We start from the raw sequence: 16,120 nt of genomic DNA, 5'->3' as shown, positions 1-16,120 counted from the left end.
TCATAGTGGCGCCACGTACTAGCAGCTGCCGAAGCGTTCGCCGAGGGTCCGGGTCGATGTCGATATTCAGATTACTGAACACCTTGAAGCGGCGTAAGGCGAAGTTGCTGACCGGTCAAGTATGATAGACGTTCGTAGGTGGAGGCGAGCCCATCTTTGCTCGGCTCAACGAAGAGGTCGTACTCGATCTTCCGGTTGCTGCTTGTACAATGGTCGAAGGCCAAGGCCATGCGATCATTGGATCGTCAGATGCCGTATATGTCTCCGTTGACGCAGTCGATAAGCCCAGCTCTCTTCGTACGGAACGATGGGATGCCGTGTCGTTAGTAGAACGGCTGTACAAGCTCGACGAGTGGCTTCTGATGCATGATGACTGTCGTGGTTGCGCAAGGCTTTGAAGCTCCGCCCTCGACGTACTTTGAACATGCGAGCGCTTCGGCGGAGCATTCGAGAGTCCCTGGTGCGCACTACGATTGGGGTTACCCGATTGACGCTTTATAGTTGACGTGGATGATCGTTCTTTCGAGAAGCTCTTCAGCTCTGCCTCTTCTTTAACGTCTGCGCCCTGCCTGGGCAGATCTTTATTCTTCACGCTCGGTCTTGCACGCATTCTCGCCATCATGGTGTCGTGCCAAGGCCATTTCACAATTGATTCCTCTGCGATTCTCTTCTCTCTCTTCTCCCGCAAAATCTCGTCGACAACTTTCAGCACAGCGTCCACATTCTGGCTGACTATTCGGCTTTCTTCGACCTCTTGGAGCAGAGGACTGGCGAGTGCACTTTCCTCGAGACCGACTGCATGTGAGCGGGTCAACCTTTTGCGGAGCTTCAACGCTCGGTCGGATATGGATCGAAATTCGTTGGTCGCCGCATCGAGATCCTTAGCGTTGGACGCGGAGGATTGTCGTTGCGGCGCAGGACCGAACACATCTGACCAGTCTATGTCCGGCATGGCAAAGGAGCGTGAAAGTTTCGCGCAGGATGCAAGGCCCTCGTGTAGAAGCCGGGTACTTATATCTTGGCAGCAACCACGCTAGCATTGGTGAAGAAATGTTGCATGCGGGCAATTTGCTAGGCGGTATTGTTGGGTTGCTCTCCATCAGCCTGGCCTCTTTCACGACTGGAATCCTCTGGCACTATTCACTGCGGCAGTCAAGCCCATGCTGCACCTATTCAGCCTAAGCGCTTGATGCTTGCATTGTTCACAATAGCGTGCTGCTCTTAGCCAGGCCGAGGTGACTTGCTCCGAAGTCTCACAGCATCGGTAGATCGTACCTGTGTAGTGAAGTCATCTCCAAAGCGCAAGGAACTTTGGGCATGGTTTTGCCGGGTGGCCGTGTCACCTTCCCATAGCAGTCTTCCAATGACCCGGGAAGATGTCATGTTCCGCTGGGCCTGGTCGTAAACTGCTTGAGAAACCCTCAGAGCAGCGAGACCATACGCTTTCTCTCTGCTCTACCAGACCCAATCATGCATGCCGCTCAAAAGATTGTCGAAAGAGGCCATTGTCGGGAAGCTTGGTTTCAGGAAGTAATGTGCTAGTTCCACAGACTAAGATACAATCGATACCGTCCATGGTAGTGATTGAAGCATTCACAGACATGATTTGCGATATGTCTTGCAACTGACTTTCGTATTGAGCTAGCGGGCCTGCTTGGAATTGAACTGGCGGGTCGAATGATCTTTCGAAGGTACGCATCGTCTGCACCATCATCACAAGCCCTGAAGGGTCTTTCTCTTGAGCTCAGACTGCATTTTGTGTAGTCCAGGAAATGTACAAGGCGAGCTGCTGTCAGAGCTATGCAGCCCGCCTGCAGCCCATAGATCACGCTCGAAACGATGCAGTTCGCGGCTCGCACAGCCCTTGCCTCCGCGTTTCTGGAACGCTGGTATGGGTCATCTCTTCCCGGTCCAGATTACCACGTGAGCCTAACGTGATGAGCGATGGTTCCACAACCATGGCGAACTGAAAGATGTTGGAATAGTTCGTCAAAGGAAGGACCTCGTTGCTCGCAGAAGCAGCAGAAGCAGAAGCAGAAGCAGAAGCCTGACCGTGGAGGAAGCGGATCGTCACGCGTAGCCGTAGCTCAAGCTTGGCATTACGGACATATCGTGCCAGACTCGTGTTCTCCAAGAACAACAACTATTTGCAAGTCACGATCAATCAGTGATATCACGGTCAATGAACCTGGACGGCATATGGAAGTTTGAAATTTTTGCATTTATGCCGACAGCATTAGTCGGCAGCATCCCACTTGAGCTTCTACCTGTTGGTATTTCCATCATCAGATGCACATTAAATCATTCCTCATTCCTCATACAAGGTATCCCATTTCATGCATCGTGGGAGTCATCCTGCTTTTTCTCCCAGCCTTGGTAAATCTACTGTCCAGAACCGTTGTACACAAGGGTGTTCGGGCTACCGGCACCAGCGTTGACGATAACACCAGTGGTAGCAAGAGATTTGATGCGAGCGGCAAGAGCAGCAGGTGAGCGTGGGCCCTCAAGGCCGATGAGGTAAGCTGCGAGACCGGCGACGTGAGGGCAGGCCATGGAAGTGCCGGAGATGGTGTTGGTGGCGGTGCGGCTACCGATCCAAGCACTATTTCATGGCTTAGTAAATGACTGAACATTCTCTGAATTTGGTGTAAAACTTACGACTTGATATCGACACCTGGGGCGAAACCATCAACAACTGGGCCGAAGTTGGAGAAGCTGGCACGATTGTCGTTGGCATCGGTGGCGCCGACAGTGAAGACGGAAGGCTCAGAAGCTGGAGAGGTTTGGCGAGCATCAGCGCCGTCGTTACCGGCAGCGACAGCGACGAAGATGCCAGCATCAGTGGCGGCCTTGACTGCGTCGTTGGTTTGTTGAGAGAAGCCACCGCCCAAAGACAAGGAGAAGACGGAGCGACCGGTGCGGCCATTCTGGCGGGCGTTGTTGACAGCCCAGTCGATACCAGCAAGGACTCCGGAGTTCAATCCAGTTCCCTACACGAGATATCAGTGTTGCGCCAACAATCCGAAGTCAGTGGATCAACTTACAAGAGCACCGAGAACCTTCACGGCGATGACGTTGGCACGCTTGCTCACACCGTATGTTGCACCAGCAGCAGTTCCAGAGCAGTGTGTTCCGTGGCCGTTGAGATCAGTAGCGATAAGAGGCTCAGTCGCGACGAAGTTGGCTCCGTTGACAGCACGGCCGCCGAACTCCTGGTGACCAGCATTGACACCAGTATCGATCACGTAGATAAAGCTTCCAGCGCCAGCGGTGTTGTCGTAGGTGTAGGTGTTGCCTCCGCGAGCGCGGCGGGAGATGCGGACAAGTCCGTACTCGGCAGGAGTCTGCTGGACGAGAGCACGCTTCTCAACAACAGGAGCTGAGGCACGGACTGTGGTGTCTGGCTCAATGCTTGCGATCAGGGGGATGCTGGCGACAAGGTCGACGAGTGACTCGTCGCCATCGAAAGCGAAGCCACGGAAGGTACCGAAGTTGTACTGGTGCTTGGGCACAATGTTGGTCGTGAGACGGAGAGTGTTCAGTACGGTTGAGAGTGGGGAGTTGTCTTGAACGCGGGCAATCCAACTTCCAGAGACGGTGTCTGCGGTTTGTCTCTTGTCGACAGTGGCGGCACCAAGCACAGCTGGCAGAGCCAGAAGGATGTTGAGGAAAGATCGCATCTTGATGAAAGGTGCTGAAGGGATGAACGAAGCAGCGGTGATGACCTTTGCAGGTGGCAGATTCGTTCACCTATGTACTCTCTGGGTTTCACCTACGCAGGTAGTTGCGTATCTGTTGATGCCTCTTCTTGCGGAGCCGATGCAAGCCACACTTCACCACCAGAGCAGACACCGTATTCTTTGACGCGCCATTGGAAGAAAATTTGTAGATCGCAGAACTCATATTTGTTGGCCAGGCCGATCGTTTCGTCTTCGAGAAGGAGCCAAGAATACCAAGATGAGTACCGCCAGCACTGTCGTCCAATATCTTTCAGATTACCCCCTCACCTACCTTTTTCAGCTAAGTTAGAGTGAAAAACAAGCATTGCTCTGGAGAAAGTCTGTGGCTTTTCCTCGAAAGTGGATATATACCGAGGCTCCTAGCTGGTTCGTTACATTTGTAAAAACATGGCGTATTTCAGTCGTGATGGCAAATATCCAGTCTTCTGTTGCGTCCACGCGTTGAACCGTCGTCGACGGAGACCTGGCTGGATCGCCGAGGAGTTTCTGGCAAGGCATGTGAAATACTCGTCGCCTCCGCAGCTTCAAGCAGCCTGGGCTGAGGATGACTTGCATCTTTGGCGCAAGTGGCGGCGCCCTCAGAAGCCACAGGGCCATATGCCAAGCGCCGACAGACGTAGGCCAGGGCGGCTTAGAAATGGAACATGCCGTTTGCTAAGAAAGGTAATACTTCTCACCGAGGCGCCTTATGCCCAGTAGCTGTTGCGCAATACCGAATGGGCCATGTTTCGCGCAAAGATCGCCTACGAATTTCCCTTTTGTACTCTTCCAACCAACGCCGCTGCCTCTTGGGCACGCGAGGTCAGCGTGCGCAAGAGTCCGTGAGCCCACTGATCAGCGCTGTCAAGGCTCAGCAGCGCGGCGCCATGCTGCAGCTGATGCAGGCTACATAGCTACCGTATGGGAAAGCATAGCGCTGTGCGACTTCTGTGCGTTCGCATCGTTATCGGCTGCAATCGGGACTGGGACTTGGTAGCATTTGAATGAGTGGCCGAGAAATGCCAGGTCGTAAAATGGATGCTGTCGAGCCGCTCTTCTAGACCCAGTCGAAAGACCGCCAGGAATCGTGCTTCCCTACGATATATTGCTGTGGCGCGCTGATTGCCCGAGTATAGTCGGCACACGATGGAGTGCGGAGGTTTGAGGTGATGAGCATGTGAGAGGGGAAGAAAGAATGTGGCTGAGATTAACTAAGTTTAAGGTTAAGTCCCGAGTCTCGGAATTAGAAGTCTTGGCAATCGCTCCAACCAACCTCACCAGCAACAGCGACCGCCACGCTGACAGATCCTTCGTCCGACAGTGTTTCTCTCGACCTTCCGGCAGCCATATCGCTCACGACCTGTTCAAATACTGCTCCAGCGCGGGACATGTTCCGCTTTCACGGCCGATTCAGAGCATATTTCGGCCAATCGTCTGACCTCGATCGGTTGCAACAATTCGGATAGCCCCAACACGCTCGTCTTGTGTGCCTTCGAGTGCAGTAACATCAGGACCGCGCAGACGGTGCGAAGCAATTTGACGCCCGTGCAAATCTAGGGTCAACTTGAAGCTTCCGGGGGTACTGCCTTCTCCCCAAAGCCGCACGGGATCTCGATCGACAAATCTCCCACCAGCGCTGGCTCGATAACCATCTGCAGAAGCACATATTCAGGTGCGTTTCATGTGCCAGAATGGATCGGGGTTGTACGTATGTAGACTGTTCTCTGCGCGGTGTCATGCTCAGTGGCTGGAGCATTTGGCTCGAGCAGCCACGCACTGACCACGGCTAGAGAGATATCACGTACGTGACGCGGCTTGATATGAGTGACAGGGCATCGACGCCATTTCGCGGCTTTCCTGATTCATACAGCTAGTTGCATTCCTTGTGGAGTTCGATGAGATCCAGTGAGCCCCGGCCCTTGTACGAAGAGCATCTGTTGTTGCAACAGATGAAATGCCATGGGCCTTTCTAGTCATCAGTCGAGGATCCCCACCCCACCCCGGCTACATCGTGGGACAGTCACAGTATCCTTGGTTCGCACACACCGACAAAAGCTGAAGGTTTCGTGCGCGGTTCCTTATCAGAAGGCTGGAACTGAGCTGCTCTCTGAAGGCATAAATGGGTGCTGCGTTGTCAACTATCCACTACTATTGTCGAGTTGTAACATCACGATGCGAGACCTATACTGCATGGCATGGAGCCTTGTGCTCATTGGGCATGTCGTTACTACTACTTCTACCGCCACAAATCCGTGGAAAGATTTAAGCTCAAGGGAGATGGCCGAGGTCGCAGCATGGCTACTTCAGCAGCCAGAGCTGAACTTGAGCAAGGCTGATGCGACTGATATGGCTGCAACCTGGTCTAACTCCATGTCACAAACTCTACAGCCCGGAGTACAAGCCCACATGGCTGACAATTCCGATCAGTGCATCGATCGAGCTCTAACGACCGGATAAATCTCAAGTCCTGTCTTATATGCGCTCTAGACATCAGGCCCCTGCGCGTTACGCGCGGGCACTCTTGCAATTCAGCGCAACGTCCGAGCCGCATTTCGCGGAAATCCTAGTTGGGCCCCTACCTGTTTCAGAGAACACTACTGAATGGCAGACTTCGGACTTTCCATGGACCCGAAAGACCAGTGGCAGAGTGCGCGACCTGCGTGTCGACAAGAAGAGCGAATCGTACCAGCACTGGTTGCACGAAATCGGAATATCAGTCTCAGACATTACCCAGTTCCTTCTGAACGGTGCTGCCGTGGGCGCGGCTAATGATTCGCTACACATTGTGCCCACTGATCCACTCGGACAGAAAGAAGATGGGCAAATCATCACCTGGTACACTTTTCGTGGGGTGTCCTCCGCAAGGTTCGATAGCTCAACACTTCTGCCGACTGGCCTCTACTTTGAGGCTGATGTCACTGGAAGGGATCCCCACTCTTGGGAAATCTTATCATGGTTCTACGACAATGAGGCATACTCCACTACACAAGAACTCAGAGACGCCTGTCTCTCCGAAAGCTTTGTCAAACTGGGGATGAACTTCAACGGCGATTGGGTGGGCACCGATGCTCAGCAGCCCGTGCTGCCATTGGACATCATTACGCCTCCGATGGGTCTCAGCGCATTGCGATACTCTTTGGATACGGATGAAGGCTCAATATCATGGATGGGTTTTGAATTTTTCCTGGGGTTCAGCCAGGAAACGGGCCTGGGGCTTTTTGATCTCCGTTTCAAAGGGCTGCCTCTGATTTTCGAGCTCAGTCTGCAGGAGGGGCTAGCTCACTATGCTCGTTTGTTCACGCATATACTTAGTCAAGCTTGTTGTCCGTGCTCAAAGACCAAAATCTATCCAGGCCGCAATCCATTCCAGTCCAACCCCGCCCCTCTGGACTCAGCCGATGAATTTGGCACGCATGCGTTCGAGCTCTTACCTGGCTACGATTGTCCAATCGGCTCATCCTACCTCGATGTCACATACTTTCAGGCCGGTAGGCCTATGATCCACAAGAAAGCGATCTGCATCTTTGAGGCCACAGCTGACGCACCCTGGCAGCGGCATACAGCTGCTGGGTATGTCACCGCGAGCAAGAAGGTTTAACTCGCTTTGTGGTAGAGCAACAGCATCGACGATCACCATTCCAGTTCCAAATATGTTACTATGCAGCATGATTGCCAGGCCCGCGCTGCACAGCTCTATAGCAATCAAGAAATTCACGACCCACCAATCGATTTGGCCACATTTCTTGATAGCTAGGGCTTGGAGCAAGTTGACCTTGTTGTTTGGGTCGTTCTAGGGGTGCACCACGTCCTCATTACAGGGAATCGCCCCAGTACGTTGGCAACCAATGGACACTCGAGCATTCGCCTCACGCCACAGAACTGCATCCCGCAGGATCGAAGCGCGCACAGCATCAGTTGGGTGCGAATCGGCTACAAACAAGACGAGGGATCAAAAGTCAATCCTTTCGACCAGGACGCTAGAAATGACTTTGCAGCGATCGTTGATCCTGACAAGGCGCAGTTCTTGAAGCGTCATGGCACATTCATGAAGTCGGGCTTTCAGTCAGCAGATCATGTGGTAGAGTTCAGTTTCATTAGTGATCTGGCGCATGGTCGTCAAGCTGACTCTTTTGCTAGGAGCAGTAGCCAACAGCAACGTTCCAGAGGGCAGAAGTTTCAAGCGCAAGGACCTCTTGAACCTACAGCACGGTCGTTACAGTAGGGCAGAGATTCGTAGCACGTGCACCTCGAGAATCCACGACATAGCCCCCGTTAGGGCAAGAACGTCAAGCAGGAAACCCCGATCGATTCAACGGATCCGAGCTTGACAGAATTGTCCATTGCTCCGTTTCCGTATAGCCAACAGTCCCAATTATGAGTCTGACCAGGTTACTTCCACGTACAAGACAGGGCAATACACGAGCATGCTGATCTTTCAACGTTGAAGCATCAGAGGCACAGACAGTGCATCTGCTGTGCCGTTTTAGAAGATATCTCGCAGACTCGGAGAGGATTGCTGGAGATACTGAAGTGGAATCACATTGGATAATGGCTAAACAAACCCGGTCTCCGTTGAGGCTCTCATATCTGGATCTTTGGCCCATCCACAACCAATGTCGGGTCCATATGATACTCGGCCCAGTTGAACTTATGAACAGCACGAGGTTTAATCCACTCGACGATTTTCTCAAAGTTGCGACAGCTGTGAGGTGTACTGCCGTGGAGAACATTGCGTTGTCGTCCCTCGTGCCACTGCATCACAACATATGAGATGTCACCGTGACACATCAGTGCTTCTCGAAGGTTCTCAATGCAATGATACATGTGGTCGTCGTCGAGCAGACCCTTTCGACGTGTGCCATCGTACATCGATCGATTCGAGAATAATGCCAGCCGGAGGTTGTACTATGCTGATATCAGTTTGCGCGCAGTTGCGGTCGAAGATGTGGGGACAACACACTAGGCAGTGAAGTTGATGTATCACGCCGATCTGAGCGTAGTACTTTCCTGGGTAGTACGGGTCGAGTCGCGATGTTTGATTCGCAAGATGCGATGCTTCTTCTCTGGTAAGTGTCACTCCTCCTCCGACTGTCAATGCACTCTTGTCAGTATAGTGTTGCGAGCTATACGTGGTGACAATGCGCTTACTGTTCAGCAGATCCTCCCACAATTTATTGCTCTTCTCAGTCGGCGGGCCCCAATACTCAGTAACCTCGGGCTTGAAGGCTTGAGAGAAGACACGAACTTCGTATTCGATCTCATTTTGAACAGGAGCTGCTGATCGTCAACATGGATGGTAAAGTATCACAATATTGGTGAGACAAACAGTAGATGATTTGGCCGCACAGTCGCTTCGCTCGCTCTACTTGGTTCTGTGTCCAATAGTAACCCGTGACGATCGCGACCAGCCAGAGGAGGATATGAAGATAGAAGGCGCATGCCGGCTTGCAGATTGGTGCTGGCTTTCTTCTCACGTAGTCGGCGTCCTGCTCACTGCTCTCCAGTAGTGACTGGTGATCACTTTTGTCGGTGTATGCCATAACTCAGAGATTGTCTAGTCGTTCCTGGCGTGGTGGATGCTTGATAAGTATCTGGTCGCGGATGGAAGAAAGTCCTTGGGGACATAAGAGTTTGATAGATACGGGCACTGCACTGGAGCATGAAAGAGCAAGTCATTTGGCAGCTCATATGTCAGGCCCATGCGGTTGCGTGCAAGGAGATCCATGAGCTCTGAGCAATAGTTGTTGCAACTCGATTCCACTTTTCTCTAGCTCATGGTTCAATTCATGGTTCAAGCTAGGTTGCGGGCGTTGCATGTCTGTACGACTGCCCGAACTTGACCCGTTTGACTTGCGATGAGGCAAGAATCACAGCTAACAGCTAGAGCTGCTGATCATATAAGAGATACACCCGCTATCCGAACGTGTAGACTGTTCTAACACACCTGTACCACGATAGTCCACCAAAAGAGCAATCTCATCGCAACTACTACCGACATGCGTTCCCACATCGCCATTCTCCTTATCACAGCTCTTGCTGCTGCATTGCCTCATGGACCAAGACCAGAAGATGTGAGAAACAGATCAGTCATGCGCATTCTAAGCATCTCACTCATTTCTAGCAGGGAGCTATTGAAGCCGAAGACTTGTTCAAAAGTAGCGATGTAAAATCTTACGTAAGCGCTTACAATCCGCTTATAAGCCAAGGAATTAGGCTGTAAGGCATCCGTAAGCGACCTCTCCGCACCTACTATACGATCTATAGTACTTTAACTGTCTTATGCCTATCGATACGCCTTAATAGGCTAGCTACGCCTTAATAGGCTAGCTATACTATAATAGTAGTACGTGTTAGAAAGTGCAGTCTAGTTAGATATTCTAAGAGACACTTTAGGGATTAGGATTAGGTAATATAGGTTATGTAACACTAGGTTATATAATCTAGCTAATACCTATCTTAGAAGTAAGATGCAACCTATAACTAACTAATATAATTAACTCGGTTAGTTCCTACTTATTATCTCTACTTCTACTATATTATACCTATCCGACGAGTGCCTACGAGAATACAATTCAATATATATTAATATTATATATAACTATATTAGACATCTCTAGTAGCAGAGAAAGATTATAGTAGAATATATTCTAATAAAAGAGATAGTTACTAATAGCCTAACTAAACTAAAGAGTAGGCTATAGTTTTAGGAGTTTATAAGACAACTCTAGCTTATATAGAAAAGGGCAAAAGATTCTAGCTCTAACTATAGATTGAACTCTAGACCTAGAATTAATAAAAGAGGATACTTAATTAAGAGATATATAATATCCTTAATTAGGTAATATTAAGCCTAGGAGTTGTACTATAGGAGAAGTAGCTTGCTATATATAATAAGTAATTAGGATCTAGGAATCTATATATAGTCTAAAAGGAAAAGCCTAGTAGAGAAGCAAAAACGAAGCTATCTCCCTTATAGTATATACTAGAAGAAGGATTCGTAGATACTAGGCTAAGGAGTTAAACTAAGATAGATTAGGTATATAGCTCTAACTATATAACTATAGCACCTAATAACTTATTATAATTTAGGGATAGATTTAAATATAGGAATATAGGCAGAAGACTATCTAGCCTAAGTAGGAGTATTAGAAAGTGCAGTCTAGTTAGATATTCTAAGAGATACTTTAGAGATTAGGATTAGGTAATATAGGTTATATAACACTAGGTTATATAACCTAGCTAATACCTATCTTAGGAGTAAGATATAACCTATAACTAACTAGTATAATCAACTCGGTTAGTTCCTACTTATTATCTCTACTTCTACTATATTATATCTATCCGACGAGTGCCTACGAGAATACAATTTAATAGTACGTAGCGATAAACTATACGGCCTATATTAGCTAATCTAGCGGCTTATACGATTTCTAACGGTAAACTCGTCCTAGGTAGTTTAGTAGGCGTATCGCTAATAGTACCGAAGAAACTAGCGAAGGCCGCGAAGGTAGCGAATACTATAAAGAAATATATTAGTAACGATATCGACTCTAAGAAACTACCTCTACTTAAGAAACTACTTCCGCTAGCGACTCGACGCTCGAATAGGTACTAAACTACGTCTATCTAGCTACTTATCTAGCCGCTAGCTACCGATAATATATTCGAGAGCTTTAGTAATAACGAGGTAGAGATAGAATTATTAAAAAAGTATAAGCGGAAGATAATATAGAAGCTACGCGAATCTCTAGTATTTAGCGATATAGATACTATAGCGGACGAAATAGAAGTTAATATAGATAATACGAACGTATTACTACTAATCTAGATACTTTATAGGTAGTAGAAGAATACTAAGTAGTCTATACGAAATAAGCCGATTCTAAAGACGCCTAGAAGAATAGTATTTCTAACTATAGTATTATCTAGTAGTAGTTATAGCGAGACTACTACTATAGAATCGCCTTACTAGCTAGCGAAAGGAGCTAATCTACTAGCTATACTACTATAGTAAGCTCCTTTATATAATTAGAAGTAGTATAAAATCGAAGACGTAGTAGTTTATAAGAGTATAGTTCTAAACTCGAATATATACTAGTTAATAGTCGAACGTAATAAGGACTAGTATTCTAGCGTTAAGCGCTTTATATATAAATTTTATAGTATCTAGTAATCTAGCGATAATTATACCTATATTAAAGGATACTAGCGTATCTATAAACGCTTACCTAACGGCTCTTTAAAACTATAGTATTAAGAGTTAGTAATAGTACCTTAAGTTCGAAGTCTTACTATCGAGCTAAAGGTCGCTCTTAATTATACTTAGTATACCTATATTTTCGATAATACGAAGGAGCTTAATATAGGCTAGAACGCTAATCTCTTAAAGGTTTTTAAGCTTCTCGGAGTTAACTAGCGTCTACTATCTAGACCTACCTTATCTAGTATACTATTAGATAAAGTAGATCGCAAAGATACGAAACTTCTATAGAACGATATTAGTAAGCCTACTAATTACGAGAGCGTTACTCTAATTAGCGACGGCTAGTTAAACCTTCGGAGTTAGTACGTTCTTAATCTACTAATTTATATATATTCGAAGTCCTAGCTATACTCTTACGTTAAGATAGATACTAAGTTAATAATAGGTAAATATATTTTTTAGTAGCTAAAGCTTATTATCGATTAAGCCGAATCTAATAATATATAGATCTTAGCCGTCTATCTAGATAGCGCCTCGAATAATAAAACTACTACTTAGTTTATCTATAAAGATTATCTATAGATTAAGTATATTATCTATTTCTCGTACTATATAAACTTTATTAGTATAGACTAGCAATTAAATAATATAATTAAGTACTAGCTTTAAATTACGAAGAGTATTATACGCTAGATTAAGGCTTATAGACTATTATATATACGTATATAGAAATAGTTATAGAATAAGAAGCTTATATAGACTAAACCGAGACTATCTAGCTATACGCGCTAGTAAGGTACCGTCGAGCTTCTTAAGTTTCTTAATACTATAAAGAAAGCAATTAAGGCCTTCCTAACTAACTCGGATAATCTACTTTAGAAGCTTAATAGTAGATAGAAGATAGTCTTTAAGGAGATATTAGACTACTATAACCTACTAGGCCTATAGCCTATAGTAGACTATCTCCTTAAGCTCTTTAATCTACTACTTAAAGTAACTATTTAATTAGAGGCAAATAAGCTACTAATATTAGTAGTTTATCTAGTATTTAACCTACTTAAAAAGAGGCTATTCTAGCTTAAGATCGACTCTACTATTATAACTAGTTTTAAGACTAGTCCTATTAGGTTACTAAACGAACTACGCTAAGCCTTAAGTTTACGCTACGACGAGATCGTACTTAATTACTCTCTTACGCTTATAGCGTACTTTAGTAACCTATTCGAACGAGCTAAATAGAATAGCTCTCTAATATCGAATAAGTAAAAGGCGATTAAGTAGTACTTATACGAATAATAAGCTATCTATAACTCTTAATTACCTTATAGCTAGATAGTATATATAGAAATAGAGCTACGTAAGCTTATAGATAATCTAGGTAAATATAGCCTTAAATAGCGACTAGAGACTTAGCGTACCGATTAAGATATAGGGCGATAATCTTCCTTAATAGTAGTAGAAATATATTAAGCTCGCTCGGTAGAGTAAAGCTAACTAGAAGTATACCGACGTATTTACCTTATAGTCTATATCGAGTATTTAGAAGGATCCTTAGCTTATAAAGCTTATAAAGAAAGCTTTATCGATCCGGATATCTATAGGCTCTACTAAGCGTAATTAGAGTGCCTTCGGTATTATTTATACTAAGAAACGCAATCGACTAAGCGCTACGCGAGCTACTAAGTTAACGAAGTTATACTAGAACTACTAAGTATAAGATAACGATATTAAATACTTAGAAGCTATTAAGCTAGATATCTCTAATCTAGCTACTATCTTATAACCTTATTACCTAATAGAGTATACGAACTACGCTATAGAAGAGGCTATTAACGTTAAGCCTACGCTTAATTATACTAGCGATATAACTTCCGACGATAATAATAGCGAGAAGGCTACTAAGACTATAGAATAATCGATTTCTATATTCTCTATATTCTCTTATATAGTTTAGAGGTATTTCTCGGCGTCTAATTAGCTAGAGTCGCCGTCGCTATCTACTCTAACCGGCTTTCTACTCTATATTAACCTAACTTTACTAGGCCTAAGAATATACTTTTAGGTACTTAGGTCTATTACCTACCTCTTCTATACTACTACGAGACTCTACCTACCTACTAATCGGTCTAGCTAGCTCGGAACTACCTTATTATCGTAGGGGTACCTAAGGCTACTTTCCTCTAAAGTCTAACTAAAGTAATATATTAGCTCTATACCTCTACTATTCTATATAATTATATAGAGATATAGCCTCTATAGTCTAGTAGTAAGATTTATCTCTTAGTTATCTTAGAGCCTCTAGTTTAACTCTTATAATATATAGATAGATAGATAATTCTTATACGCTAGTCTACCTCTTTTAAATAGAGTAAGTATATTATAGTATAACCGTATAGCCGCCGCTACTATACTAGCTATACTTAGCAGCCGGTACCTTAGCGGCCGGTACCTCCTTTAGATAGTAGTTAGTAGATATATAGAATCGATATATACTTTACCGCTTATAGCTTATTCGTCCTAGACGTAGCAAACTAGTAGTATCGGAGGTTCTTTCTTAAACTCGTTCGAAAGATATATTTAACTCCGACGAACGACTCTACTCGTATCTCGCCGATCTTAAGTACTACGATCTATACGTCTCGGACGTCTAATCGGAACGCGTCGCGTACTAAGACCGGACGAATACGAGAAAGAGATAGTATACTATACTAATATTAAGTACTATATAATTTAGTAACGCGTCTGCCTTCGTAGCGCTTCTATTTGCCTCTATACCGGCCGTACGTAGCTCGCGACGGCCCCGTAGTCCTATCTTAATTTATATAACGTCTAATTCGGCAGTCGTTAGATACGCTTAATAACGGCTCTTATAGCGTACTAGACTTCTCCTACTAAATACTACGTCTAGACCTACCTACTCTAGCGAATTAGGACCTGCCCGATATTAACGCTACGTCTCTTACTCTTGCTTTTTTATTTAAAGCCTTCCTTAAGAAGGATAATCTTTTAATATATATTAGACGCTAAAAGCTAGCCTTAAAAAAGCTCGTAGACTTCTTAACGATATACTACCCTACTCTAAACGAATACGAACTAGCTATAGAGTTAGCTAAACGCGGTACCTCTCGTCTAGGATTTCTATAGGATTAGGTAGTAAACTCCTCTTCTATTACGACTATAGTAAAAGTCGTACTCTTAAATCTTCCGCTAGTCTAAGAGTTGCCGTAGTATCGCGAACTAGTCGCTATCTAGGACGTAGTACCTAACGTATAATAAGAAGAAGGCTTAGCTCTTAACGATATTCCTTAGGTAGTTATCCGCTATCGACCTATCCGCTCGCTAAACGAGATTCGACGTAGTATAGTACGTAATCGCAGACGCGCAAACCGAGCTAACTGCGCCGTACGTACTAAATCCTTACCGCGTTTATACTCGCGTTCGCGTTTATAGCCTCTATAGCTAGACGCGTACGGCCCGCTATTTTAGTAGCCTAAGACTTTATAAGAATAGCTATAAGAAACTCTATCTAATACGTCCGTTAAGCGCTCTCCTCCTACTAACTTATCTAAGTAGTAGCTATAATCTAAGCCCTCTAGCTTAGAACTACGAACTCTAGAGCACTTCTCGATCTCCCTACTATAGCCGTCTATCGAGACTCCCGTCCTCGCGGCCGTTAAATTACTAGTCGTTTACGTCTATATAACGCCTTTACCGAGTCCGATACTAGTAACGGCGGAAATAGAGAACTAGTAAGAACTAGTTCGTAAACTAGTTTATAATAACCTATACTAATAATACTAGTAGAGACTACTCGGTAGTTTTAGTAGAAACGGACTCTATAGCGAGTACGTAGGACCGTATAGAAATGTATAGCGTCGTAGACGTAGGAACGACTATCTACTACTTACGAGAGCTATAGGTCGTAGTTACTAACGCCGCAATTCTTTACTACCGCTTATTCTAGCTGCCCGTACTATAATAGTAGCTAAGTAGGTAGTAGATAGAGACTCGGTCCCTCTATACCTAGAACGTACTCCTCTACTAGAAGTCGTAGAATAATAGTAGCTAGCCGGTAGTCGTATACTAGAGCCGCTAGCCGCTAGACGAGCTAATCCTCTAGCTGCCGACTCTAGACGAGCTAATCCTCTAGCTACCGACCCTGCCTAAGCTATTATAAGAGTAGAATATAGTAATATAT

General features: G+C 45.6%; 4 protein-coding genes across 4 annotated transcripts; 1 reads left to right on the top strand and 3 right to left on the bottom strand.

The window, feature by feature from the left end:
• Window positions 1–115: 115 nt before the first annotated feature.
• On the bottom strand, window positions 116–952 carry RHO25_008948 (uncharacterized protein; the record flags this gene model as incomplete). The annotated part of the gene is made up of 1 exon (XM_065603120.1): window positions 116–952. The coding sequence occupies one exon, from the start codon at window positions 950–952 to the stop codon at window positions 116–118; it is 837 nt and encodes a 278-aa protein (XP_065459192.1).
• A 1,430-nt stretch (window positions 953–2,382) lies between these two features.
• Window positions 2,383–3,680, bottom strand: RHO25_008947 (uncharacterized protein; the record flags this gene model as incomplete). Its single annotated transcript, XM_023605080.2, has 3 exons — window positions 2,383–2,602; window positions 2,659–2,990; window positions 3,045–3,680. The coding sequence occupies 3 exons, from the start codon at window positions 3,678–3,680 to the stop codon at window positions 2,383–2,385; spliced, it is 1,188 nt and encodes a 395-aa protein (XP_023460858.2).
• A 2,316-nt stretch (window positions 3,681–5,996) lies between these two features.
• On the top strand, window positions 5,997–7,317 carry RHO25_008946 (uncharacterized protein; the record flags this gene model as incomplete). The annotated part of the gene is made up of 2 exons (XM_023605084.2): window positions 5,997–6,145; window positions 6,207–7,317. 2 exons carry the CDS (start codon window positions 5,997–5,999, stop codon window positions 7,315–7,317), a joined length of 1,260 nt encoding a protein of 419 aa, XP_023460860.2.
• Window positions 7,318–8,300: 983 nt separating this feature from the next.
• RHO25_008945 (uncharacterized protein) lies at window positions 8,301–9,259 on the bottom strand (the record flags this gene model as incomplete). The annotated part of the gene is made up of 4 exons (XM_023605085.1): window positions 8,301–8,624; window positions 8,680–8,807; window positions 8,868–8,993; window positions 9,046–9,259. The coding sequence occupies 4 exons, from the start codon at window positions 9,257–9,259 to the stop codon at window positions 8,301–8,303; spliced, it is 792 nt and encodes a 263-aa protein (XP_023460861.1).
• Window positions 9,260–16,120: the final 6,861 nt, after the last annotated feature.

Source organism: Cercospora beticola, chromosome 5 (assembly GCF_033473495.1).
Source record: "Cercospora beticola chromosome 5, complete sequence".
Classification (NCBI taxonomy): Eukaryota; Fungi; Ascomycota; class Dothideomycetes; order Mycosphaerellales; family Mycosphaerellaceae; genus Cercospora; species Cercospora beticola.
This window is presented reverse-complemented; position numbering and strand designations above follow the sequence as displayed.